General features: G+C 38.5%; 1 protein-coding gene and 2 pseudogenes across 2 annotated transcripts; all 3 read right to left on the reverse strand.

Annotated features, from left to right (window-relative positions):
- Positions 1-172: 172 nt before the first annotated feature.
- On the reverse strand, positions 173-5,597 carry LOC131325464 (WD-40 repeat-containing protein MSI2-like; annotated as a pseudogene).
- Positions 5,598-9,046: 3,449 nt separating this feature from the next.
- Positions 9,047-26,046, reverse strand: part of LOC131327465 (golgin candidate 1-like) — a 78,555-nt pseudogene continuing 61,555 nt past the window's right edge.
- On the reverse strand, positions 16,648-25,302 carry LOC131325468 (disease resistance protein RPV1-like). Of its 2 annotated transcripts, XM_058357758.1 has the most exons (12): positions 25,067-25,302; positions 21,613-21,911; positions 21,003-21,452; positions 20,572-20,747; positions 20,354-20,416; positions 19,812-20,179; positions 19,011-19,073; positions 18,809-18,917; positions 18,545-18,594; positions 17,956-18,459; positions 17,680-17,742; positions 16,648-16,839 (listed from the first exon to the last, which is right to left on the reverse strand). In XM_058357758.1, exons 2-6 carry the CDS (start codon positions 21,882-21,884, stop codon positions 19,911-19,913), a joined length of 1,230 nt encoding a protein of 409 aa, XP_058213741.1. In that variant the 5' UTR covers positions 21,885-21,911; positions 25,067-25,302; the 3' UTR covers positions 16,648-16,839; positions 17,680-17,742; positions 17,956-18,459; positions 18,545-18,594; positions 18,809-18,917; positions 19,011-19,073; positions 19,812-19,910. The 2 variants fall into 2 exon arrangements, with proteins under 2 accessions (XP_058213741.1, XP_058213743.1); XM_058357760.1 differs by lacking the exons at positions 18,809-18,917; positions 25,067-25,302 and having other exon boundaries at positions 16,648-16,695; positions 16,762-16,839; positions 21,003-21,615.

Consider the following 26,046-nt stretch of genomic DNA (forward strand, 5'->3'; position numbering starts at 1 on the left):
TGGATGGTAGTTCGTAGTATTTGTTTTGCGAGGTTGGAAATACTCATGTCAATGACAACAAACTTTGATCAAAGTCGATCATGTTATTAAAGAACTAAAAGTTCAAGTTTCAAATCAAACATCATATCAGATGTATAAGACATATCCTCTAACTCAAAGCTTAACCTCTAGGGAGAGATGGCACTACACCCCTGTGGGAGTTACTGATTAGTTCACAGTTTGGATATCATCCTCCTCACGGTAAATGCTATCAGCCATTTGCCATATTTGAAGGCTATTGTCTTCAGCTACACTTGAAATAACCCATGGCCCGTTCTTGCTCCACGAGAAATCAGATATATTTGCTTTGTGACCGCCATGAGAAAACAGAAGCTCCGGTGGGCCATCTTCAGCTTCTCCTTCCAACTGCTCTCATCTCCAATCCTGAAGCCATTCATTCATTATAATAAAATGGGAAATACTTAAATAGTTTCAAATACCAGTTCTCATACATGCGTATCAGAAGATTAATAACAATTAAAGTCATAATTTAAAGGAATTGAAACACCAGATTCCATACACAAGTTTTAGTGGTATATCAAACTCAATACAATACCTGTTAAGGTCCCAAACCATGAGTCTCCTGTCACCAGAGGACGATGCCAAAACAGTTTCATGATTAGGATCCCATTCTACCTGGAATACTTCCTCCCTGTAAGGAAAACAATCCAGTGAGCAACTTTTGAAAGTCGACTTTATAAGTCTACCACAACACTTTGGACACAGAAACATCTTTGCCTTTGAAACTTTTGTGAAATAATAGTTGACATTATAAGGGGAAATACTAACTGATGCTGATACAGAGCATGAAAATACGTGAACCAAAGCACCATCAAGTACGTTTAAATATCCTTCTGTAAATTCAGTTACCAATGCAGTAACTTCACCCAAAATTACCAAATCTTCAGAGCTCATCAACATACTTATTAAATTCTCATGGCACTGGAGTATAAGATCTATTTGAAAGCCAAAAGACTTATGTGTGGCTACACAAAACATGCAATGGAGAAGCCAGTTTCCGTAAATCGAAACAAACCAACGGTAGTATCTGATGATGCAGTAGCCAGAACCCATTCGTTATAAGGGTTAAAGGATATGTAGTTCACCTGGGACCATGAACGGAAAAGGTTATTAGTAAAAACAACAAAGCCATGAATATTCTTACGCCGAGAACCAACAAAAAATGAGTTGCACAAATGGGAGAAGAGGACAAAGTAAGGGATCAAACCTCAAAATCTATGGACAAACTGTTATTTTCTATTTTCAGTTATACAAGGCAGGTCCTCCATACCTTAACCATTGCAAAGACTAGACAGGGTGCATGCCAAAAGGACAGTATACAAACTCATTTTCTCTTTCGTCACTCATATAAGGCAGATCCTCTGACCCTTAACCATTGCAAACTCTAGACTGGTGGCACCCAGCGTGAATGCCAAAGGACCACTCCCAAGAGCTGGCTCCCGTTAAATGGGGGAGCTGTGAGGAGTGGACTAGGTGCACTTATTGGTCAATCTAGAACACGAAAAACATCTCAAGGTCACTTCAGAAACCCAAGCTTTTTCAAACCAAGCAATGGGAAACCAATAGAAAAAGCTTCCAAGTTTCCTGAACATCTAGTTCCAAGTGGTGACTGGGAACAAATTTAGTACTGTTGTACAATCCATACAAACACAACCGAGATCAATAATCAATTACCGCTACATACCCAAAAACTACAAAGGTATATGAATGGAACATAATTTTATCCATGCAATTTGTCCTTTATCCTCAAGCACGTAACAGGAATTTGCACTTGCATGTCAATATTTGAAAAACATACAGTAATGCAGCAGAATAAGAATCTTTGGGCTAACTCATGTGTTACTGTTAAAGAGAACTACCCAAAATATGCGTTCTTATTACTTCTATTTTCACAAGCTACGCAGATTTGTACATGCTAAGGGTAGTGACAAAACTGCAGGAACATCTAGAGACCACACCTTTTTCCTTCTTTTTTTTGGGTAAATTGGCGCCATTTTCTAACTAATCTGAGACAGCATTGTTCGATATAGGAGGCTAAGGAGGGGCCCATATAGGCATAAAACATAAGAATAAAGGCTCATAAACAAATATGGTAGGATTGAACAAGACAAGTAGGTCATTGACTGAATACTAGCTAAAAAAAGAATAGTGGTTCTGGTACACAGTACACATGATGAAGAAGTATGTATTGGAAACTGGCATTACAAAACAAAATTTGTTTGGATTTTGGCGTCTTTGAGACTAAGTTTTCATTTCTCTACTTAAGAAGATGCTAATGGCTGATGGTACAACAGAGTACAAACACTGCAATTGACTTAAAGGGGCCTATGATTTACACCTTACTGCTGATAGAGTAGGGTTGAAAGTGACGTATTAAACACAAGTAAGATCTCACTATGACAAATAACCTCACTATGAATGATTCCAGTAGGTCCGGACTCCCGAGTGGATTCAGCTTGAAACTAATCAACTTGCAACACTTATAACTTTGTCACTTTTATGTTGTTTTTTTTTCTATTTCCAACCGATCACATCGATTTATCTTGTTCTTCCAACGCTCATTCATCCTATGACCCTAGTGATACACCATGGCAAGTAGTCTTGAAAAGTTGGTACATGTAAAATATACAGTTGGAATGCCAATAAAATCAGATTATAGAAATACACATGTTTCCATGGAACAGGTAACCAAATCAATCACAGTGACTAACTAATAAATTGAATATCACACAGAACTAATGATAGTCATATCTTATAAAGGTTAAAATAGTTAGCATTTCAGAATGCATGGATGGAAACCAAGAAATGCCTATTCACAGAGTAGCACAACCACGCAAGTGAAGATAATTGCAAAATTAGCTCTTTCTCATGAGCTTGGACAGAATGTTGGGCTGTGTTTGTGCGCAAATCCCAAATCATTAGGTAGCAATCATCCCCCACAGACCCAAACAAATTCTCATTCTTTAAGTGCCAGGCTACATCCTCAACCACACTTCCATGAGCCTAATTCACAGATGTAACGATTAATTCAGCATTGAACAAACCCAATTGACAACAAAGGACTATGTGCTATGGAAACACAAATGACAAGGGTAAGAGACAAATTAACCTCATAAACATGTATTGCGTTGAGCACTTTATATTGAGGCATTGAGGAAACATCCCACAAACATATTTTGCAGTCATTTGAACCACTCAAAAGGTAACCCTCTTTTAATTGGCTCCAAGACAAACCATACCCTTCTTTATCATGACCCCTCAATCTCAAACCAGGGTTGCAAGATGCTCCTTCCTCCTTCATTGAGTGTTTGCTACAGTCAAAGACATACACTTCACGACCACTAGTCTTTGCTGCAACAACAGATGGGTTCTGAAACATACATCATGCCCTATTCACCTCTCCATTAACATGTATCTGTTGTATGATCAACACCTGTTATAAAGAAACACTCTTTTGTATAAGAAAGCACATACCTTGATGCACATAGATGATACAAGATCAGGCATGCATAGGAGGGTATATAAGTAGGCAATCCTCCAATAATGCTTATCTTCTTTCCCCTATGATATATCGATCTCCTCGTTAAATAATCTAGAGAGACCATCACAAGGCTCAAACAAGCAACCGGTACAGACGAATACTTGAGCAACAAGAGAGGTGCACAAAACGTTGCCTTTATATAAAAAGTGCTGCTCTACAGTGGCCATGGGCAAGAATAGTAGGTTGTGCAGCGTCATCTGGGCTATTGCTTCTTTCTGAGAATCATCTCACTCCCTATAACTGACCTCATTCCAATCCATTTCCAAACGGAATGAATTATGTTACACCATCTGAAAAAGTGGGTGAATACAACCATCACTTGTAATTGGCTAAAAGAGCGGGGGTCACTATTTTAATTGGACCCACCTCATTGTTTAACCAATCATATATGTTCACACAAGCGTAGCTGGCTGAACAAAATTGGAATCATTTCCATACAGGTAGGAACGAACATGCTCCCTTTTCGAAATATTGAAAAGAACTTACAAATGATATTCAGGAGTTCTTTTCACTACAAACTAGCATATTAGATTGTGCTTTTAAAATCTATAAACTAAACAGACGGCAGTCATATTCAAAACCTTCCCTTTCTACCAGCTAAGATGTTAGACAACCATTTTACCATCCCAAACCAAACAGATTCAGTTGGTCATTTAATCAACGGTTCACACACACATAAGGCTGCAAATGTACCAAGTTGTTCGTAAACTGATTGAGGCTTGACTCCATAAAAAGGCTTGTTCGAGTTTGATTCATCTAATAAACTAACCGAACCTGAGCCTCAATTTTAGGCTCGTCCAATAAAGGAGCCGAGCTTGAACTTGACACTATTCGGCTCAATTAGGCTCGAATAAGTATGAATATATACCATGAGAATTTCCTATATAAACTTGAACCTGTATCAACTTATGTAACTTGTATATATACATAAAGAAAATTTTATAACTTGTACATGTATAAACATTTTACAACTACTATAAACTTAAAGATGTATATGCTTTGGAATACGTATATGTATAAACTTATTTATGTACATAACAAAAGATTTATTTGCAGCTCTACATGTATGAGAGCACAAATATCTAATATTTTTGGCTCGTTAAGGCTCTTGAACAAGTTTAAGCTCAACTCAAACTGAGTCAAGCACAGCTCAGGATCCCCTCATAAAATTTTCTTCGGGCTCGAGTTCGCAAAAACCTTAACAAACGAACTCGTATATATTCAACAACTTTTCTAGAACCACATACACTTGCACACACAAGTGCAAAAACACACTCACAAGATGTGTCGGATCCACACACACTGGTGGTGTGCAGTGTGTGTGGCCTCCCACACCTTGCGAGTGTGTTTGTGCATTTGTTCGTGATTTTAGCATTTTCGTATTTTAAAAGTTGCCCCCGGGTGGGCTCATTTGCAGCCCCTACTGGCACAAGAAAGAGAGAGTGAGAACCATTTACAAATCTCAAACTAAACTAGATTCAGTTAGCAATTTAATCAAACACATGGCGTACCCACATACCAATACAAAACAAAACAAAAAAAGAAACGAAATCACACACCCATCACGCATACAGCACCAATCTCGAAAACCCACCTTGGGAATCACGTCAGTCGCCGCTCCCGTCGCCGTCGACGTGGCAGGGCTACACGGGATGTGAGCATCGACGACCATGAGGAAGTTTGGGCAGTCATCGGCCGTGTGGGTCCCAAGAACCAGCTTGTGCACGGCAAAGGATCCATCGGAGGGTTGAGGCGGAGGAGAGGGGAGCCATTGGACGGTGAGAGAAGGCCACTCGAGCGGGTGAGATAGGACCAGGTCGTACAGGAACGGGGTGTTCTTCTTCCACACGGTGAATTCCTCCTCCACCAACTGCTCGACGCCTGACTCGTCTTCCTCCCCCATCTCTCTCTCTCTCTCTCTCTCCGCGACTGTGGTTTTCCCGCCAAAATGGTTACGTTGGAGGGAGAAGTAAACAGTATTATGTTGGCGACGGACAACGTGAGATGTTTACGGTGGAGGGTTTTAGATCTGGGCCGGGGAGTCTGTTTCGGTGTATGGACGGCCCAATGTGACATGATGGTGGACTTGGCCCAAAAGATGTTGAGTGATGCCTAATAGACTTGGGGTCCCTCTAGTGCACTACATGGGTGTAGCGCGCAACATGAGTAATCTATTTCGATAACCAATGATACAGGTTTCATCTCGATTCATGCAGATTTGAATTGTCTGTTTGCTGACATGAAATCTAAACTATTGATAGTTAAGATGGACGACTCGAATCGTGCATTATACCTCTATATGCACCCCTGCATCAGAGTCCCTGTCAAATAAGGTACTCTTCATGGAACTACTACTCGTTTATCTTTTGGTTTAGGTTGATAATGCGAGGATCCCAACACCAATCGCACTCGTCTAAGTGGCACTGCATGATTTTATTTTTTGCCAACATTGTATACATTTAGTTTGTTCACAACCAAAGGAGATGATTAATATCTCTTCATAGATTCAAACCCTAGACCTTTTCTTTGCAAAACATGCAAGAGATACAACTAGATGGGCTAAGAGCCACATCTTTTGGCATTGCATAATTGGTGGTTGCAGAGTAGTTTCATAGCGGTTGCTCGCTCATTACCAATCATGCAATGCACACAAGTGAGTGTGGTTGGTGGAGTGTTGTGTCCATCATTAGATAATAATAAAAAGTCTAATGAGTCGATTAGTAAATTATTTAAGTGTAATTTTAAAACTTGAGGAATTATTTTAAAATATGTTAACACTTGACTTTGTTACGAGGTAAACCAATCTCAAACGAGCTTTGATAGAGTCTATCTTGAGCATTTTTTAACTAATATTGAACTGTGAAGTAACTTTCAAGCTTAGTTTATTTATGAACCGCTATTGTAGGTGAACCCTGTGAGATGTTCACAGTGGAGGGTTTAGATCTGGGCCAACAAGTCTGTTTCGGTGTATTGACGGCCCAATATGAGATCCTGGGGGGCTTAGTCCGAAAGATGTGGCAAGTAACTGAGTGAATTAATCAAAGTTTGTTTAAAATATTTTACGAGCTTCAAAATATGTTCAAGTTAGTCTTTTTATTGAGATGACTCGATCTCAATTGATTTAAATAGAGTCGTTCTCGAATAACTTGAAGTCGTTAAGAATTCTCAACTAAACGAGCCGAATAGTAACTTATTCGGTCTTGATTTGAAAACTTACAAATGTTAAAAAATATGCAAGTTTAATTTGTTTATATAGACAACTACCTCGAATGAGCTTTTGACTAGTGAATATCATGAGCTCTGTTATCACTCCTCTTTTTGATCATAACGGGGTAGATTGTTAGTTTGGGCCGTTTTAAACCCACCTCAGGTTCAATTAGGTGACCAAACCCTTTCATCTCGTAGACCTGGAAAGATTATCATCTTCACTGAAGATTAGTTTGACCGAACGTTGATAATTACATCATCCGAAATAGATCGACTATATACATTCGAATTCATCTTGACTGTCCATTTGTTTTTTATCATGTTGCTACAAAGTCTACATAAGTTTTCTGATTAATGGAATTTTTTCTTCTCCTTTAAAAAAAAAAGTATGCTTAAATTAATGTCCATTTTAAATTAGTTATTTTTGTGGATAAGGAAATAAGTGGGAAAAATAACTCACATATGCATTTAGTTTTTGAACCTCAAAATAAAATTTCTGCGCCTTTAGGTGTCAGTGAAATTCATCCGAAAAATTTCATATATTGGCTTAACTGTATCAAGTTCCAATGACAGTACTACAAACCACCACTTAGAGCATCCACAGTGGTATATTCAAAACAAAAAGGTTTATAAGGTTAGCAACATTTACTCAAAAAGAGCTCACACTGGAATAACCAAACTTAAAAACATCTTAGCAATTCATTAATTTTTGGTCATTGGATAATCAAAATTACAAACTTTTTACAAATAATCAAATTTAATTGTCTTCACATTTCCTCAATCAAGTATACTATCATTACACAGAAACCTTCTTTCTTCCATTTTCAACATGTTTATAACAAAAATACTTTTAAAAACAGTTTTTATTTTTTTTGCAAAAATAGTTTTTTTACACGTTTTTTTATTAAAACTGTTTTTCCCAAATTTTTTTTAAAACAATTTTATTTCAAAATAGTTTTTTTTTTTCAATAACTGTTCTTCTGGAAAAAAAAAACATTTTCTATTCAAAAACTGTTTTTTTTTTAACTTTTTCCCCAAAACTGTTTTTTTTAATCAAAGTTTTCAAAAAACTATTTTCTCTTTTTCTAATAACCTATTTTTATTAGTTTGAAAACTATTTAAAAAAATTATTTTCTATGTCACAATTTCTAGATTTTTATAAGTTAAAAAATGTGATGTGGCAAGTTTTAGTTATTCAATTTTGATTGTACCATTGTGGACCTCTACATTGTTAACCTTAACAACCCCTTAAATAGATAACCAAAAATTGATATGATAACTTTTGATTATCCACTTTTGATTGTTCCACTGTGGATGGTCTCAGCCACCATCATCACAGACGGAATTAGGATTTTATTCTAGCAGTGGCGAAATGTATATTAAAAAATTAACAGATGCATTACAATATTAATAATCGTTGCTATAGAAAAAATTAAAATAACATAACAAAAACTATAGTAAATGATGTTTATCATTTGCGCATGGAGTACAAAAAAAAACTAACTTTAATATAATCTATCTACTAAATTGAGGCATCTTGAATTACACCTCATCCTTTATGTTATTTCACTTGGCCCATTGAATTTCGTTTTGGAATACTTTTTTGGGTCTCATTTCTTGAAAAAAAAGAGAAGAGAATATAGGACTAGTAGATAACAAAAAATAAGGAAAAAAAAATCTAGCAGTGGCGAGATTATATAAATTGGGGAGAAAAAAATAATTTTACATATAATAATTGTATTTTCTAAAATTCTTGTCGTGGCGATCGCCGCCACTAAACTCTCCCTAGTTCCATTCTTGACCATCATTTAGGAATGGGAATGCTATCAAGCATCTTTTTGGAGAGCGATCAATTCAGTCGTTCATCTCAGCATGGACGATTCGGATCGAATCTGTGCACATATAAATCGCATTTAAATCTAAACCGTCCATTACTTAGTTAAGATTCCAGTTGTCGAGATAAACGGCCGGATCGACCGCTTTGCATTTGCTTTGCAAGGAGATGCTCGGCAGCATCCACATCCCCATCCCCATCATTTTTTTTTTTTTGATCATTGAAAAGGGTCAATACGTCTCAACAGCACAGTTAGTAATGAAAAAGTTAAACACTTCCATTTTTCACTGATTTGAGTTTGCGTGCACGGTAGCTTTTTCGGGCCAGGTAATTTTTCCACACTATCAAAAGCAAAAACTGATGTGTCCAAATAATAGGAAGTGCGTGCAGTTACAATCCATGAGTAATTGAAATCGTCATGGCTGCTTGAAGAAAGAGTTGCATCATGTATAAACCACCGGGCTCTTCCAACATCAATGGTTCACCATAACACTACTTTTTCTCTATCAGAGCGGTGCAATGCATATGAAGATGACAATGATGACCAAGGGAAGCGAAAGAAACAGTATTTTTCTCAATCCCCACGATTCTCGGTTTGGTCTTACGCATAATTAGAGATCAAACACTGTTGTAGAAGCCACAAATAGAGAAATAGCATAGTATGCCAACGGGCCTAAAGGAGCTACATATCATGGCAACGTATGGTTGGCAAGTCCCATGGATACTGCAACTTCTCTTGCATCAAAAGAATCAGCTTGCTCCTACATTCATTGCACAGAACACAGATGAGTAGTCTATAAATATTTGAAGTGCCAAATTTCAATAAAATTAACTGCCTCATGTATCTTGTATACAGAATTTTGAACAGGCTCTTACTGGCGAATGCATCGGAGGGTATAAATAACTAACACATTATTCTTGGTAATGCACTTCATTATGCTGATTGCTACAATCTATCTTTCATTGTGCGTTTAAATTAGTTCTCTCCTTGTAGGTAAAGCATGGTGAATTTCTTGGTGATAATCAAGGGGTTCAAATGGCTGTTGGAGCAAGATTGGAAGAGAGAGTGAATTATGGGAAAGAGTGCTAAACAGAGCTCCAACGTGTTTTAACGTTAAATAGGAGGTTGGCCAAGATGTTGCTCTACCATTCTATCCAGCTCCATACATTTCTCTTAGGTATATGTCATCTGCATTCTACATGTTCTTAGTTTTTCCTGAGTAGACTGACGGGCTCATGAGCTCAATAAAGTGTTCTTCCATGATATCATTCGATAAATAGACCTATGATAAACCTAACAAACATATACGCATATACATAATTACATACACACACATATGTGTATATAGTCGACTACCAACAAGCACAAAAAATGGACCACAATGTTGCAAAAGGCCTCATATTCATACCTGAAGGCGATGTAGCAGATCCATCAAGAAAAGATGCACAAATACCTGCAGATTGTTCAACATGACTATCAGGCACTTTATTTCAGATGTTTTACTAGATATTTCCAAGAGGAATGTACCCCAAATTTTGTAGATGGCATAACGTTCTCACCAAATAGAAAAGCATGAGAAGTTGGGCAGTTGGAAATCGCCAAAGAAATCTTGTGGCCTTGACAGCTCCAGAACCTAGTAGTTTTGCAGCCTTCTGCAACTGCATTAGACAAGTTCAAAGAATCAGGAACAAAACAAGGGTGCAAGACTAGAGCAAAAGTGCAACAGAAAAGAGCAAGGCTACCTGCATGCTTGCCCCAACCATATGGCGACGATACAAGGGGATAGGCCTGTAATAAATTTGGTATGAGAAAAAGAAAAAAATAAAGATAAGGTATTATTTCCAGATGTTAAATTCTGAAGTCAAGTTCAAAAAATGACGAGGCTATATGCATGCAAGTCTTATTCTGATTTATAAAGACTGTTCCTCTCTCTACGTCGGAGTCAAAGACAGACTTGGTTACATACTAAGAAACCAAATTCCAGAAGGCACAATGGTAGGTTTGACAGACTCAAGTAGGGAGATAAAAATGGTTTTCATCCAGATGGAACAAATCCATTTTAGTATTGGTTGGCACCGGCAACTTCATCAGGAATTCCTGATTAGTTTAAATTCCTAGTAAACCACTGACTCACAATGCTCTTTGAACTGCTTCCCAAATTACTTCTAAGAAGAAGTCCACATGATTCTTAGTATAAAGCAATGCTCTATTCTCACATCTTCAATTCAATGTGTTCCCATACTTTAGGGACTTCCAATAAGAAAGGCATGCTTGAAGTAGTTCCGTTTCCTTTTCTTTGTTGTTTTCTACATTGCGTTTGAACTGTTTTTTGTCACTTTTGCCTGTGACTAATGTTTTGCTTACTCTATCTAATATGAAGGTACAGGTAGTGCAATTTCAAAGCAGATCTACAAGGCCAGAGAGAGAGAGCAACATACTCAAGTGCTTTCATGTCAGTGTCTTCTTCCCAAGACAGCGAAGCTTGATTAGAAACTGTGATCCTTACTGTTTCTACCTGCTCAATTAAACAATAAACCGAAAAGTAGTACTCATAAGTCATAAGACATTTCTGTCACATTTCATCACCACAAGCTTAAAGGGGCTGATATCACTCTCCACATAGCGGAGGGCGGGTTTTCAAACCCAGGATGATTCATTGAGAAGTAGAGAATAGCGAGAAGACAGACTTGGGATTCCTGAAGACGCTTTATCTCCTCCAACTGAAATTCTGCTGCAGCTTTTTCACTAGCCATGGTTTCCAACTGTGTTTGCTTGTAATACTGAATCATACACATCAGTGTTGTACATGGTGAGTCATGAAGATGTAAATTACAATAGTGAAATGACTGAAATTTAAAAATTTTGACTTCGACATACCGACAGATCAGTTGGCTCACGGTAAAGTTTCTCTAGCTCCATATGCTCCTGTTCCACAACAGTCAAGGTGATTAATTGAGTAAATGACTGGTACAACTGGGAAATATCGGATGCAACTGCGAAATATGAAGTGTGTGAATGCGTACGAGGTAGAATTAAGTGAAAACAGTGACAGGATCCATAATTGAATTAAGTAGAACACACATTGGCCTCTAGCAGAAAATAGATGTAACTTACATAATACATCAGATTAAAAATAGAGAATTGCTCAAGTCTCAACAATAGATGAAAAAATGGAGGCAGCATCATTTTCAGAGAACAAAAAAGACAAGGGTTCTGAAGAAAAAATTCTGAATCTATTTTAGTTTCATCCTTCCATCACCTCAATATACAAGTCATGACATGGAAACCTTTCGCATCAAAACATTACAAGTTTACAACATGCTTTTGCGTTCCTCCAAAATGATTATTGTTAGCTTTACCTGTTTCGGACAAATTATTGTAGTTATACAAATCTCCGCCGAGTCCTAAGAACAAATGGCATATAAGCAATCTGTATGATTTTCTTTGCGAGTAATGATGTACATAACTGCTTCCACATCTCCGCTGAGTCCTAGGAACCAGTGCCGTAACCGTTCACCCAATCATTTCACCCGAACGGGTATGTGAACCGGCACCATCCTTGACCGTCCCAATTGCAATCAACGGATGTGATCACAGCCTTCCTAACAGGCTCACCCATTGGTTAATTAACCACTAACGGTCAATTAACCAACGGGCTTCTAGAAGAACTTGTGTGATTCACCTGCCACACGTACGCCATGCGGCTTCCACGTCACTGCCACCTGTTAACCAAGTTGCAATCAGAAGAAGAGCCAAATAGGCGCCCCCATTGGTTAATTAACCACTATCGGTCAAATAACCAACGGGCTTCTAGAAGAACCTCTGTGACTCCAGCCACATGTACGCCATGCGGCTTCCCCGTCACTGCCACCTGTTCGCCAAGTCGCAATAAGATCAAAGAACTTGGTTCGTTTGATACTTGCCTGCACATGCCATGCGCTGACAAACTTGCCTCCAAAGAAAAACATGTACAGCCGCAAGTACATGTGCCTGCGTATGCCAACAAACTTGACTGTTAATTTGATCGGAATAAGAAAAACATGTACAGCCACAAGGCCCACAACAAAGAAACTTGCCGCCAAAGAAGAAAGCTTGCCCTCAGCCTTGCCAGGCTAGCTCAACTTCTTCCTGCCATGCTGGCATCGTTATAATCACAAGTAATCTTATGGATACGTACTTCATCAACACTGTTTGCTTACAAAGGCATCTAATAGTGCAGTTCTCCTTCAAAAATGACAAAACTTATACCAAAACCAACGAGAGAAAACCTATATGACGAAGCAAAGACCGAAAAGTAACACAGCCATTCAAGACTCATTGGATTAGGAGAGTCCAAAAACTTGGCAATGGAAACTACGATAAGTTTGATGCTGGAACTCAACAGGAAACCTACGTTAAGAATGGAAACTCCGATAAGATTTATGCTGGAACTTAAGAGCAAACCTACATTATGAAAGTTTGACCTCAAACACAAATACCAGATAAGATGTCTACAGATTTATTCCTACCTCAGCACATGCTTGGAATTTGATTCTATATCTTATCAGGAGAAGCATAACTTTGAAAAGCTATTTCATAGAGAGCTAATACTTCCTGTGGAGCCCACACAATTACATTGAGTGCTAATTATTCACTCAATTCATTATTTTTGTGCACAAGTTAATGAAAATATAAACCAACCATATATTTTCTAAAATCGAACCTGAATCGTTTGATTTGCCTCTTCAGGAGACTTGTCTTGTCCACGACGAGCACGGGCTTCTAAATCTTGCAGTTCTTGGTTTAAGGATGCAAATTCAACCTGATGCCATGTGGTGATGATAATGCAGACTTTCACCCAAGAATAGAAACTTTCGAGAGAAATGTAGACCAGAAAATATTCTATTGCGTACCTTCAGCAGTGCCACCTTCTGCTCAAGTTCTGCAGCCTTCGTAGTTTTTTCATCAGCCGTTCTCTACATAGGGAAGTTAAGAACAATATCGATTTCAGTTCAACGGTCTTGCTAACCGCCGCCTAGTGGGCGGAGTATAATACACAAATAATTCCAAACAAGTTCGGATAGCAATACATATCTCACGGATATTAATACACTTTCACAAATATCAATACACTTTTCACGGATATCAATGCACCTTTTACCTATTATCCTCTACCCGTAGGTTGGAGGTTAGCATTTTCCAATCAAGAAAAGGAATTCAAATTATCTATGAGAGACACAAAGAGTACGAGATAAACCTATTTGACGGAAAGCAAAGAACCAGAAATAAGAAAAACATTAATCCAATGACTGAAGACAACGGTGTACGAGAAACTTCCATGCCCACACTTCGGTTTCCACCCAATGTTCCTAAGAAGATAGCAATATAACTTTTCTTTAAGTTTATGATGAAAGCGTGTTTCGCTTTCAACACTTTGCGGCTAGGAGTAATTCATTGTGGCTTAGAGTAATTCGTTGCGGCCAGCAGTAATACTTTGTGGCCAAGAGGCATTAAAAAACAAGAGAATCATGCATAGTAATCATGCTATCAATACTTTGTGGGCAGGTGTAATTCGTTGCAGCCAAGAGTAATTATATGCGGCCAGGTGTAATTCGTGGCGTTCAAGAGTAATTATATGCGGCCAGGTGTAATTCATGGCGGCCAAGGGTAAATATATGCAGCCAGGTGTAATTCGTTGCGTCTAAGAGTAATTATATGTGGCCAAGTGTAATTCGTGGCGGCCACAAGTAAATATATACGGCCAGGTGTAATTCTTCACGGCCAAGAGGCATGTAAAACGCAAGAGAATCGTGTATACTAACCACCCTTTCAATATTTTGAAATGAGTTGAAGGCAATGAGTTTTCAAAAGAAGTTTATCTCATGAGTGCTTCCAAATGCAGAGGTCCAAACTTTTACCTACCAGAACGACTGTGATGTTTTCTTTCCCTTTGGATTCTTCTATTAACCCCCTCTCAACGATTTCCTTATCGACCAACATAAGAGAAATAATGCCAACGTTAACTCGATTTATTTCAGTCAAATTCGCTAGGCTGAAGCTAAATTATTGTGGACGAACAAGCCTGCAAATTGCATATGGCTTTCCCATGTCTTTTTCACTATTTACCGACACGGTGTGGGTCTGGTAGTAGATCTGAAACTACCGCGAAAACACATATTGTAATATGTTAAAAGTGTTCTAGCCAATACTATTGTCGAGAAAACTACAAAGAACAACTCAAAATCATATATATGCATGCTCTGATAAGCTAGGAGGGCAAAAGAGCATAAAATTAAGGCAGAACAAAAGCATAATATCAGAGTTATTATGAGACGATAAATCAAGATAATGATGGCTTCCCTCGATACCTGGATCCTGGCTAGGCCCGTGGATGCCTCCATAGCTGGATGCTCCAATTCGACTTGACTTTCCATAGCAGCCTATTGAATCAGACAGATTGATGTCGCAAAACGAAGAAAACAATGAAACAATTATTGACCTTCCAATAATCCGCGGCAACATAGCTTCACGCCTTCAAACGTATGATAAATTCCATAATGTGGACTTAAATACTTACTTGCATCATCCTAGTCTCCGTCAGTTCCCCATTTCTCATGATAGACTCCATGTTTGCCTAATGAAACACAATAGTGCAGCGTTACAAAAAGCCAATGATACGTGTGAGGAACCCTGCATCAGAGCTCAGAACCATGACAACTCTTCAAGTAAGTTTCTTTTGATATGTATATACTGAAAGGTAAAACTAAAGGACTTAAGTAACAGATCTAAGGAGCATAATTAAAATAAGAAAGTAATATTATTTACCAAAAAAAAAGTTTGCATTAATATTCAATAGAAGGTACATAAAAAGGTCATAATAATCACAGCACTTCCATGAATTAACTCTATCCATGTTGGACGAATCTCTGAAGATGGCGAGCTCACTGATTCAAGTCTGAGCTGTGAAATGATACGAGGCCCTATAGAACCCCTAGATGTAGATAGAGGAAAGGAAGCCGCCAACTCCAACGAGTCGAAACGAATTCTTGCTCTGAATGGATGGTACCAGGACTTTCCCGTGATGATTGGTTCCTTGATCTCAGATGTTCTGAATCCAGAGGGAGTGACAGTGCTTGGTCAGAACTTCTTCTCAGGGATTCTGATAGCAAGAAACTGTGATGTGTTTGTCATGGATCACCAGGATGGTGGGAAGGATGGAACTGTGGACTGATTTTTCTTTCTAAACAATGCGGTCTATAAATCGAGCAACCTGGAACAAAAGACGTGGATCAAAGTTTTGCTCTGAGACCAAAACGATGTAGCACCATTAGGGAAGACAGAAAATAGAAGGAGAAAAAGAGGACGAAGAGGGAATAGCATGCGACCGAAGTCACCGGACAAATCAATTAGCATCTCCAGCAAATGAATTAGCATCATCCTAACTGTAGACCAAACAAATAACACGCAGAAAAGAAGTTTGTGCAGGACGGTGTAAATTTTACAGGCGAATCACCAAGATGTCAAAAAGTACTCTTCTAATTGACGTACTTATAATGGATTGGTGGCTTGCTGTACAGGTAGAAAAAGGCTAAGAAGCAAGTTAAGTAAGGCAAAGAGAACAGCCATAAAAATTGAAGGTAAACTAGACCATACACAAAAAACGACACAAATGAAGCCAACCAAGTGAGATGTTCATCTGTTTTAGATTGATACAGGTTCATTTCATACAAAAGAATGCTGCAGGAGTAGCAAAACTAGCAGACAACGTAACAATGTAAGGTGTCGATTATAGAAACGAGCACGAGAAATAACCTGCAGTAATGCCAGATTTCCTTCCAATAAAGCAGCCTGCTTCTTAAGTGCCTCAATTTCAGAGTCCTTTGCAGCCAAAGCATCGGCCATATTTGACTCCACCTTAGTCACTTCACTTTTGGCTGTAGATATCTCTCTCTGTAGCTGCTTGATACAAGCCTCAGATGACTTTCTCTGTTATGGTAAAGATTAACAAACTTCAATTGTATTTCCTTCCCTGTTGTAATAAGTTACTGAAGAAGACTATCCTCCACTGCAAACCTATTACACATGAAAGTTAGAACTTCATTTGGGAATAATATTAGGAAAAAACTAAATGTGTTTCACCTCCGCAATGAGACGCTCTCGTAATTCCTCATTTTCATATTTGTATGCTTCAGGACATGACGAGAGTCCAGCACAAACCTGGAAATCATTAACACAAAACTAATACAACATGCAAAAGGAAGAACACCAGTACAATAAGAAAAAAAGATGACTGGTCCTAGGTGCTGGAAAGAAACTGATTTGAAAGTTTTGCTGTAAAGATGAGGGAAATCAAGCACTGGTTCTGGGGACAAGATAATTGAAAGAACCTAAACTGATGTGAAAATCATAACATAGTTTACAAGGATAGGAAGGATAATAAGCAAATAAACCAGCATGTGCTTAACTAGTTCACTTTACTTGTATACCATAATTACCCTTATACACTTTATAAAAAAATACTACAAATAGACATGATGTATGTAGTTTTTTCAGAAATGAATGCTGCTAGGACATCTAAATAAGTTAAGCACTCGAGCTGCAGGCGCATCAAGCATAACATCGAGATTCAGTCAGAAACAGATTATGTGGGTAGTTTCCGAAGCGCAGAAATAAACATCGTAATGCTATAATTCTCATCATGCATTTGATGAAATACAATATTAGCTGCCACCAAAGAAAACCCTATTCTTAGTATTTTGACTCTGATTCGGGTAAACCAATTTATACTTGCCAAAAGATTTTGGGTTGATATGTAAATCCCAAGGTAAATTGTGGATGTTGAGAAATAAAAAACTGAGAGTCTTGTAGGGTCTAGTTTGGTATAAAAGATATTGCAAGATAGCTTCAGAAAGAGAGGACAGCAAAAGGAGGGGTTCTACTTTTATACATCTATTTCCATAACCATAAAAAGGTAACTTCATGCATACGTGAAATGAGATGCCACCAGTAATAGCCTCAGTAATAAATACCAGATGACAGACGGCAATTGATTCTTACCCGAGCTAACCTTGCCTCTTTTGACTGACCAGTAGAAATTGCTGTCTTAAGCAGACCTTGATCCTGAAATTCAGTAAAAACATTGAAGTGGCAAATGCTTAAGAAATACAGGAACCTAAGGCTTAGTATAATTTGGTTTAGTTTGGATTGGACATAAGTTAAGGAGACTCGAACTTGAATCTTATTGTTGAGGGAATGCGACCAAAGCTCATAGGCTTATAACTCCAAAAATAACAAAGTGAGCAACTATGTTTTTCCCTACAGTACATGCTTAACCTTTTCAAGTTGATCTCGTACATCAAACAAGTATCAGCTTTGTGCTCTTGTTGCTATTTTTTATAGGAATCAGATGAGATCAGCATCTTTCAGAGTTGTATCTCAACTCCTTTGACAGCAAGTTGTGAGGAAGAAACCCACTCAAGAACATCTGAAGAGTCCTCATTGACAAGCTCACCGTTTGAAATTGATGCAATTGCTTTCTACATTGGGAACAATAACCGGAAGTTCCTAGAGAACAGCCCTGCCTTTCACCTCATTGCCTCAGATGTAGAAGAGCTTGGCATGGACCCATCATTCTCAACATTCAGTTACTGCTCATTGCTAGTTCGGGCGTTTGAATTGCTGGGAACGATACCATCCCTGTCAATTGTCAAACCATCCCCATCTTTATCAAGTACCACATCGGGTTGTGATGTTTCTGCTACTAAATTCTGATGAGGTATCAATTGGTTTAGGAGTTTCACTCGAGGAGAGTCACTTTTGAGCCTAGAAATCAACTACCTGTTAGAAATATCGTACGATTGAAAGTTCTATATTTTTGAATATCAAAATACTACCCCAAGGCTATAGGAATGATTGGAAATACCTTGGCCCCTAACTGCGTCCTCTGCACTTGAGATCCTTGTCCATTAGAAGCTGAGTTTTAGGAAAAGGAAAGCAGCAAACAAAAAAGTATGTATCAACTATTTGCACAAGCTATTTTCATTCGAAGCAAGTGAAGACAACAATTTATAGTTGAGCCATGTTGCATATCATGTTAATTGTTAAGCTCAATATTAGTCATATTAATGAGATCGGTCATTTTCATATGAAACAGCTAGCACTAAAGAAAAATCATTGGACCTCGTACTGGTCAGTGCCGACAAGAAGACATATTTGTCCTCCAGTAAAGCTGAAGTAGTTTGGTTGAAAAAAGAATGTGACCGTGGAAATCAGTTCAATAGTCAGAAACTTCACGTCTGCAAACGATTTTTGTAATCATTGGGCCTTTTTATAGTAAGATCATAACAAAGTAACGAGCAGAAAACACACAGAGGATCCGAGGTCTATACCTGGTGACTGCAAAAGTGGCTGCTTCTCTGAGTTCTCACCAACAACAAGCGTTGCCCTTCGATCTGCAACAGGATACAAAGCTGTCAGTTTTTCGGAGATCATAAGTTTGTGTAGATATAAACACGAACGAACAAAACTGATTACGAAAAAGTATTTATCGATACAACTGCAGATGACCACAAAGAAATTACCATTTGGTGTGGGATTGCAAGTCAAGCATGTATATACAGAAAGATATTTTTAACGAGTACTCTCTAATTCCGTAACTTGCTGGCACTTACATCAACAAATTACAAAGCACGAAAGGAATTTTACCACCACATAAAAGCTCAAAGAAGTTGCATGCATAAACCACATCGCAAGCATGAAGCTACAGATTATTAAGGGCCTAAGTACACCCCTCTTTGTATGAACATCAATTTTGAGGCTGGCTCGCACTTTTTCCCAAACTACACCTCAAACTAACCAAAGAAACTGTGAACAAGAAAAAAACAGCCACCCCAAATTTCTTCTCCCCTCTTTTCTACTATTTGGATTCCAGATTTCACTGCAGGGTAATCCCGATTCAAGATTTTTCTCTTTCCAACATGAATGCCATCTTTTAAGATCCAAATCACCAATTTCCTATCACATCTTACATCAGTACAAGTATTCAATCAAATAAAATCGGCATCAACTAGAAATATATGGAGTATGTACTCTATAATAACCACATTCCACTTGAAATCAAACTCTACATACATACATAATCACATAATCAAAAGGAGAGAATGAGATAAAATAAATAAATAAATGCAAACCTTCTGCGGCTCTGAGCCACGAATGGTCTAGAGCTCAATCAATGCAAAATCGGCGAAAACAAACAGCAGAATCATGGAGAGGTTCAAATTGAAAATGGTCTAGAGCTCTGGATTGTAGGTTGGAGATGCCGGAAACAGTGAATTTGTCGTGAATCTGTGGAGGGAAACTTGCCCAGAGGCTACAAAGACAGATTGAACATCCAAAGCAAGTATCTTAAGCAACACATCCGAGGGAGACACATCACAATCGATCTTGACAAGCCCAGAAGAAGGTTTCCAGGAATTCAAAGGGCTGCTGAAGAGAATCATCAACTCCACTTGTAAAGCCAAAATACGGTATTTCACCACTGAATACTGATAACTATATCCTGAATAACAAATGATATCTTTAAGAATTAGTAAGCAGCCACTACCAAGATTAAAGCTTCGACTGCGTTTTCTGCTCAAAGTGCTTCGAAAATATTTTACCAAGCAATGAATGGAGAGCAGCAAATCTATACAACAGAAAAGAAAAGAAAAGAAAAGAAACTAAATTAAATCACCTTTAATCTTAGCAGTTTCTTCAGCAATACTGTTTAGTTTTACTTGTCTTGTCTTCAAAACATCTGACAGAAACCATACGTCTTTGTAAACGAAGTAAAACCATAATGGTGTTGTGATATTTCTCTCACATTTGCAAGGACACTGTTACGTTCGAATCTTGAGATGTTCAAATCTTGAGAAGTTCTAATTATACAAAAAATAAGTAAGGTCGACTTACCTAATCCACAAATTGGAGCTAAGCCATAATCAGTTGGCCCATCTTCTTCTAACCAAAGCTGATTGCTTTCGACTGGTGAATGCAGTCCCACCAGGTCCGGGGCAAAGTCCAAGACCAGGTGACGTAGTTTGTCTCCAACCTCTTTCGTAATTTCCTCGATAAACTTCGCCTCGTATCTGAAAATTGCAAGGAAGATGGGAAACAGAACACAGTAAGAATACATGACTGAATAAATAGCACGAACCAACCAAGAAATTACGCATTTCATAGCAATAACTAACAAAAATGACCAGCTTATCCTCACTACTTAAATAATCGGACGAGTATGAGATGAAAAGTGATGCCAGTTATGCCTCTCCTTTTGTTTTTTTGTTTTTTTAAATCATTGGGTTATGCCTAGCTAAACAAGCAAGCGCCACGAGGAAATTTACCCATTAGCTTGATTTTGCAAATGCATCCCAAACAGGCCTCCAACTTCTTTAAGCGCAGGCCTCCACCTTCCTACCTGGCCCATCAATGCCTCTTTCCGTTCACCTGTTTCTGATTTGATTCTCTCTTCATGAACTGCAAACGCTTCTTCGAAACTGCTGGTTTGCTTCTTCACTTCACACGGTTCCACGTCATAGAAGACAGGCACAACTGCATGCCCGTAAGCTCTCCTACATTCCAGGATCATCAGGAGCTCGTTAAGGCACCAAGCCGACGACGCATAGTTCTTTGAGAAGACAATTATCGAGACCCTCGACTCTTGAATCGCTCTCCCGAGCTCAAGCCCGATATCCTCTCCTTTTTCTATCCCATCGTCTTTGAAGGTGCGAAATCCGGCGCGGCACAATGCCGCATAGAGGTGGTCGACGAAAGTCTTGCGGACGTCTGGGCCCCTGAAGCTCAGAAACACATCAAGTGTTAGACAAGTGAGAAGAAGGGATTGTTGGGAATTGAGGGTAACCATTGAACAAAGCTCTTACAAAAGATGGTATCTGTCAAAAACTCAAGGCACCAGGGATATCTACAGATCTAGTAGTAGTAGTTACGACTTACGAGTCATGACAGCAAAAATCTGGTGAAGGCGAAAGCATTATAGTAGTATTTGGAAATTTGTCATCGTCTAGCATTGGCCCACAATTCCCACGTTGCTGACTTCTCTCCCCCTTCCAGATGCCAGAGCCGCTGTGCCAAAAACCATGTGCTATGTGCCGAGAGTTAAAAAATCGCTGGGCACAGAGGCACTGGGATTTTCGGGACAAACCTCTGGGCACAGAAGCACATGAGTTTCGGGACAGGGCAGATCCACTTCCCCCTTCCAACTCCATTACTAACACTTTTCAGGAGCAATCATTCTACAAAGTACAAACCACAGTCATAGACTACACCCACAAACATGTTAGCAATTAGTAGGATGTGCCTCAGGTGATAATTTGTTTGATTTTGCACAAGTTATTTGTAATGTGCTTATTATATCAATACATCTTACTTAATGAAAAAAAAAAATCTTTCAATATATATTGTCATTCGTTAAATCTAATCTATTCTATCTTAGGAGACTTGAGAAGAGGATAGATATTTACAGAAATCGAATTCTACCCATATGCATGAGAGTATAAGGGAGGCACCACCTGCACTGTACTATATTTTTGTAACATTTTTTTTAAGACTCCCAACCGTCATATTTTTGTATCAATTTTTCATTCAGAATATATGAGATAAGAGCTTGAGTTCTGAATGAAAATTTGATACACTGGATCAACTACTTGTAAATGAACTAATTTTTGTCATGGCCCCTCGGAAAAATACTAAAAACTTAATGAACAATTCGGATCATTTGTACGAGATTTGAAAGTGGGCGTGAGCGCCAATAGGTGCACTTCTCGTGAGTTCCCGTAGGATATTCGTATCCAAAGTGACATGCTGCCGAGGCTCCCATTTCTTTTTCTTTGATTTTTTTTCCCCACAAAGATTCTACTTTTATATCGTGCACTAGATCTTATACTTATTAGAGACCCCCACCAAACACTCCCAACGTCTTTCTGGTCTGCCCCACCCGCCGCCCAACCCGCCGGCCACACTCCCAAACGTCTCTGGTCTGGTACACTCGTCCATACAGATTGGCAATTACTAATAGAATACAGATTGGCAACTACTACTAGAAGTCTAGAGGAAAGAATATACTCCTCCACTTGGTCCACTTCTATTGTCTCTCTTTTAGACCGACGCATTGAAGGATATAAAACGAATATAATGCCGACACTTCTCTTTTCTTTTCTTTTTTGGCTAAAGTACATTATCACGCCCTCAACTATAACATTTTTCCACAGAAACCCCCTAACCTTTAAAAACACCCAAGGAAACCCCCTCAACTACTGAAAAAGAAAAAAACGAAAACTCCATTAACGGAATGAATGAAATGACTAAGATACCCTTTTTATTATATATGGTGAAACAAAGTGAGACGATCCACGCTATGCTCATTCGACCGATCAGTGCTCTCTTTCTTCCTCTCCCATGGCAACTGTCTCTCTCACTTCTTCTCCCACTCCTGACTTCGATCCCCCAAAAAAACCCTAGTTTTGAAGAAGATCGAGGATCGTGGCAACTGAAGAACTATAGTTTCAACGCTATACTCATTCGATCGAACCCTAGTTTCAAAGTACGTGTGGTATGTAAAAACCCTAAATGTATTGACACTATGGCGCTAATGTTGATGTAAATTTACATACTATATGTTATATCTATACGTTTGGGAATTTGTATGAGAATATTAGGGTTCTTGGAAGTAGTATCTTAATGTATACCCTAATTAAAAATTGGGTTTGACTTGGTTACGAAATTAAAAATTTGTAATAACTAGGAAGAAGATAGCTTGAAAATGAAATGGAAAAGAGAAATTTGTTCTCTTAGTCCACCATTCCACCACCATTAAGTTACAGTTTCCACTAAGAAGTTATCGTTCTTCCACCAGGAAGTTACAGTTATTATCAACAACAAAGCTTTATCTCCACAACGACAGTAAGCATCGAGCTTTTTCTCCACGACAGTAAGCATCAACCCAATTTTGGGTTTGGTTGGAGCTGTAGCTGTGGCTACGGCTTTGGCGGCTATTGTTGCTACTATTGACATGAGAGAGAGAAAATGTGTCACGCTCTCGATTTTCAACATAAATATAAAAGATTTTTTATAAATATAAAACCTCTCGATATCCCGTACGATACCTAAAAGATTTCTGTATTCTCATTCCCATAACAATACTTCCAAATTCACAAGGTTCCAAAATATTACAACATCGGCTCGACAGCCTTAAATTAACATAAGTATCCAATTTCAAAGGAGGATTAAGGGTTACAATATTCCAAATCAAAAGAATTACAATTTTAGTTACAAATGCATATTTCAAAAGAGGTTTACAAAGATGAATTAGTAACTCCTTTGGTTAGCTTTCAAAGTAAGTATGTCCACACTTCAAGCACTCCAGTCATGCAAGCTAGTGATCCGGGTTAGCACCTAAAAATAATATAGGCTTGAGCTACACTAACCCAGTGAAAAAGTCTACGCAAATCTTATATGCAAATGAGCTAAACGAAAGAACAAATGATGAGAAATCAAATGACAACATAGGAAGCACAACTATCATGATCAAGTGTCCCAATATCTCCAATATTTCTTTCATTTCAACTCATAAATCATGTTCATTCAACTTGTGTCTCAACATTTCGTATCATTTGTGTGTCTGAGCCGAAGCTCCTGTCGAGCTAATTATGGAACCCCGATATTCCCTACCAAGCACCCACCTCGAAGGTTAGGCCTTGAGTGTTCAATATGAGCATAAGCTCTTACCGGGTTAATTATAGGACCCCGACATCCCCTGCCAGACACCCATCCGTCAATGGGCTCCGAGTGTTCGCGTGTCGTTCACATGTTCAAGTGTACCATTCATACAAGTGTGTGCAAAAAACTCATATTTTTCATTCTGGAGTTTCACTAATTTGAACAATTCCCATGTGTCTCACTTCACCCATGAGAACAAATAAGACTGTCCAAAGTCTTATCACATATAATAATAATAAATTCATAAAAAAAAATCCCCAGGCATTAGAAAAGTAAGACTGCATTGACCCACGGGAATTCAACTTTTGACTAGTAACCAACCGGTTGAGAATAGAAATCTACCGGTACAACCTGGAAACAGCAGGAACAAAATTTAGGTTCAAGAGAATTCTACCGGTAGAGGAAAAATTGTACCGGTAGGGTCTGAGAAAATTTATAATCCTACCGGTAGAAAACAAATTCTACCGGTACAAACTCTAAACAGTGGGTACAAATTATCAAGGCAACAAAATTCTACCGGTAGAGAAAAATGTCCTTCCGGTAGGAGTCCAGAAATTTTGGTGATTTTTCACAGCATGACAAATTTTCATCCAATCTCAATAACAACCAATACAAACTCAAATAAGACATAGGAACACTCATATAACATATAAAGAGTAGTAGGATTTCCTACCTCGAGTATCCAAGCCCAAAACAAAGAGATTGATCGAACCCTAGCTTTCGGAATTCAAGTTAAGCGAAAATACACCCAATCAAACTTTATCCAACGCGATACGAGCCCGAATACACACATAGAAGATGGAGTTGAGGTTGATTGTTGTGGGTTTTGGGTTTAGTGATGAGTTTTTGAGAGACTTGGAGGAGAAATGGAGAGAGAGCCGAGAGAGGAGAGACTGCCGAGAGGGAGATGAAAAAGAAAAAAACATAAAGGAAAAGTCTCCCCGGTATACACGACACACATGCACAAATTACACTAACACCCATGAGTTTTCCATATTCTCTCACATTAACCCCCAACTTCAATTTTTCACATTAAACCATTATTCATCCATTTATAAATTATTAAAATATGACGAAAATTTACGGGTTTTTACAGAGAGAGAGAGAGAGAGAGAGAGAGAGAGAGAGGTCATAGTGGGGAAGAAGCTGTATATAGTATGGACAAAGGGCATTTTTGTCCCAAAAAAGTACAAATTTCGGACATGTGAGCTTCCATCTAACCGTTCTAAGACGGAAGGGTGTCACCTGGGTAACGGGAGTAGTTAAGGGGGTCTCCTTGGGTGTTTTTAAAGGTTATGGGGTCTCCGTAGAAAAAATGATAGTTGAGGAGGTGTTTATGTACTTTAGCCTTCTTTTGTTAACAAAATCCTAAAAATAATGGTAGTTTCAAATACCGAAAACACGGGTTGCTACTTGTTACAGTCGGAGATCCAATTCTCCTTGCCACCCAACAACTCTAGGGCCCACCTCACTCGAGTGTAAGTGTTTGAAACGATAGCGAGATAGACAGGTTCTCAACTTAGTTTTAGTTTTAGTTTTGTTTTCAATCATTACCCTACTTCTTTCTCCAATCATTACCCTATTTCTCCAATTATTACTTTCACATCTCTCTCTATCTCTCTCCAATCATTACCCCTATCTTCAATCATTACT

This window comes from Rhododendron vialii, chromosome 5a, assembly GCF_030253575.1.
Source record: "Rhododendron vialii isolate Sample 1 chromosome 5a, ASM3025357v1".
NCBI classification, from domain to species: domain Eukaryota; kingdom Viridiplantae; phylum Streptophyta; class Magnoliopsida; order Ericales; family Ericaceae; genus Rhododendron; species Rhododendron vialii.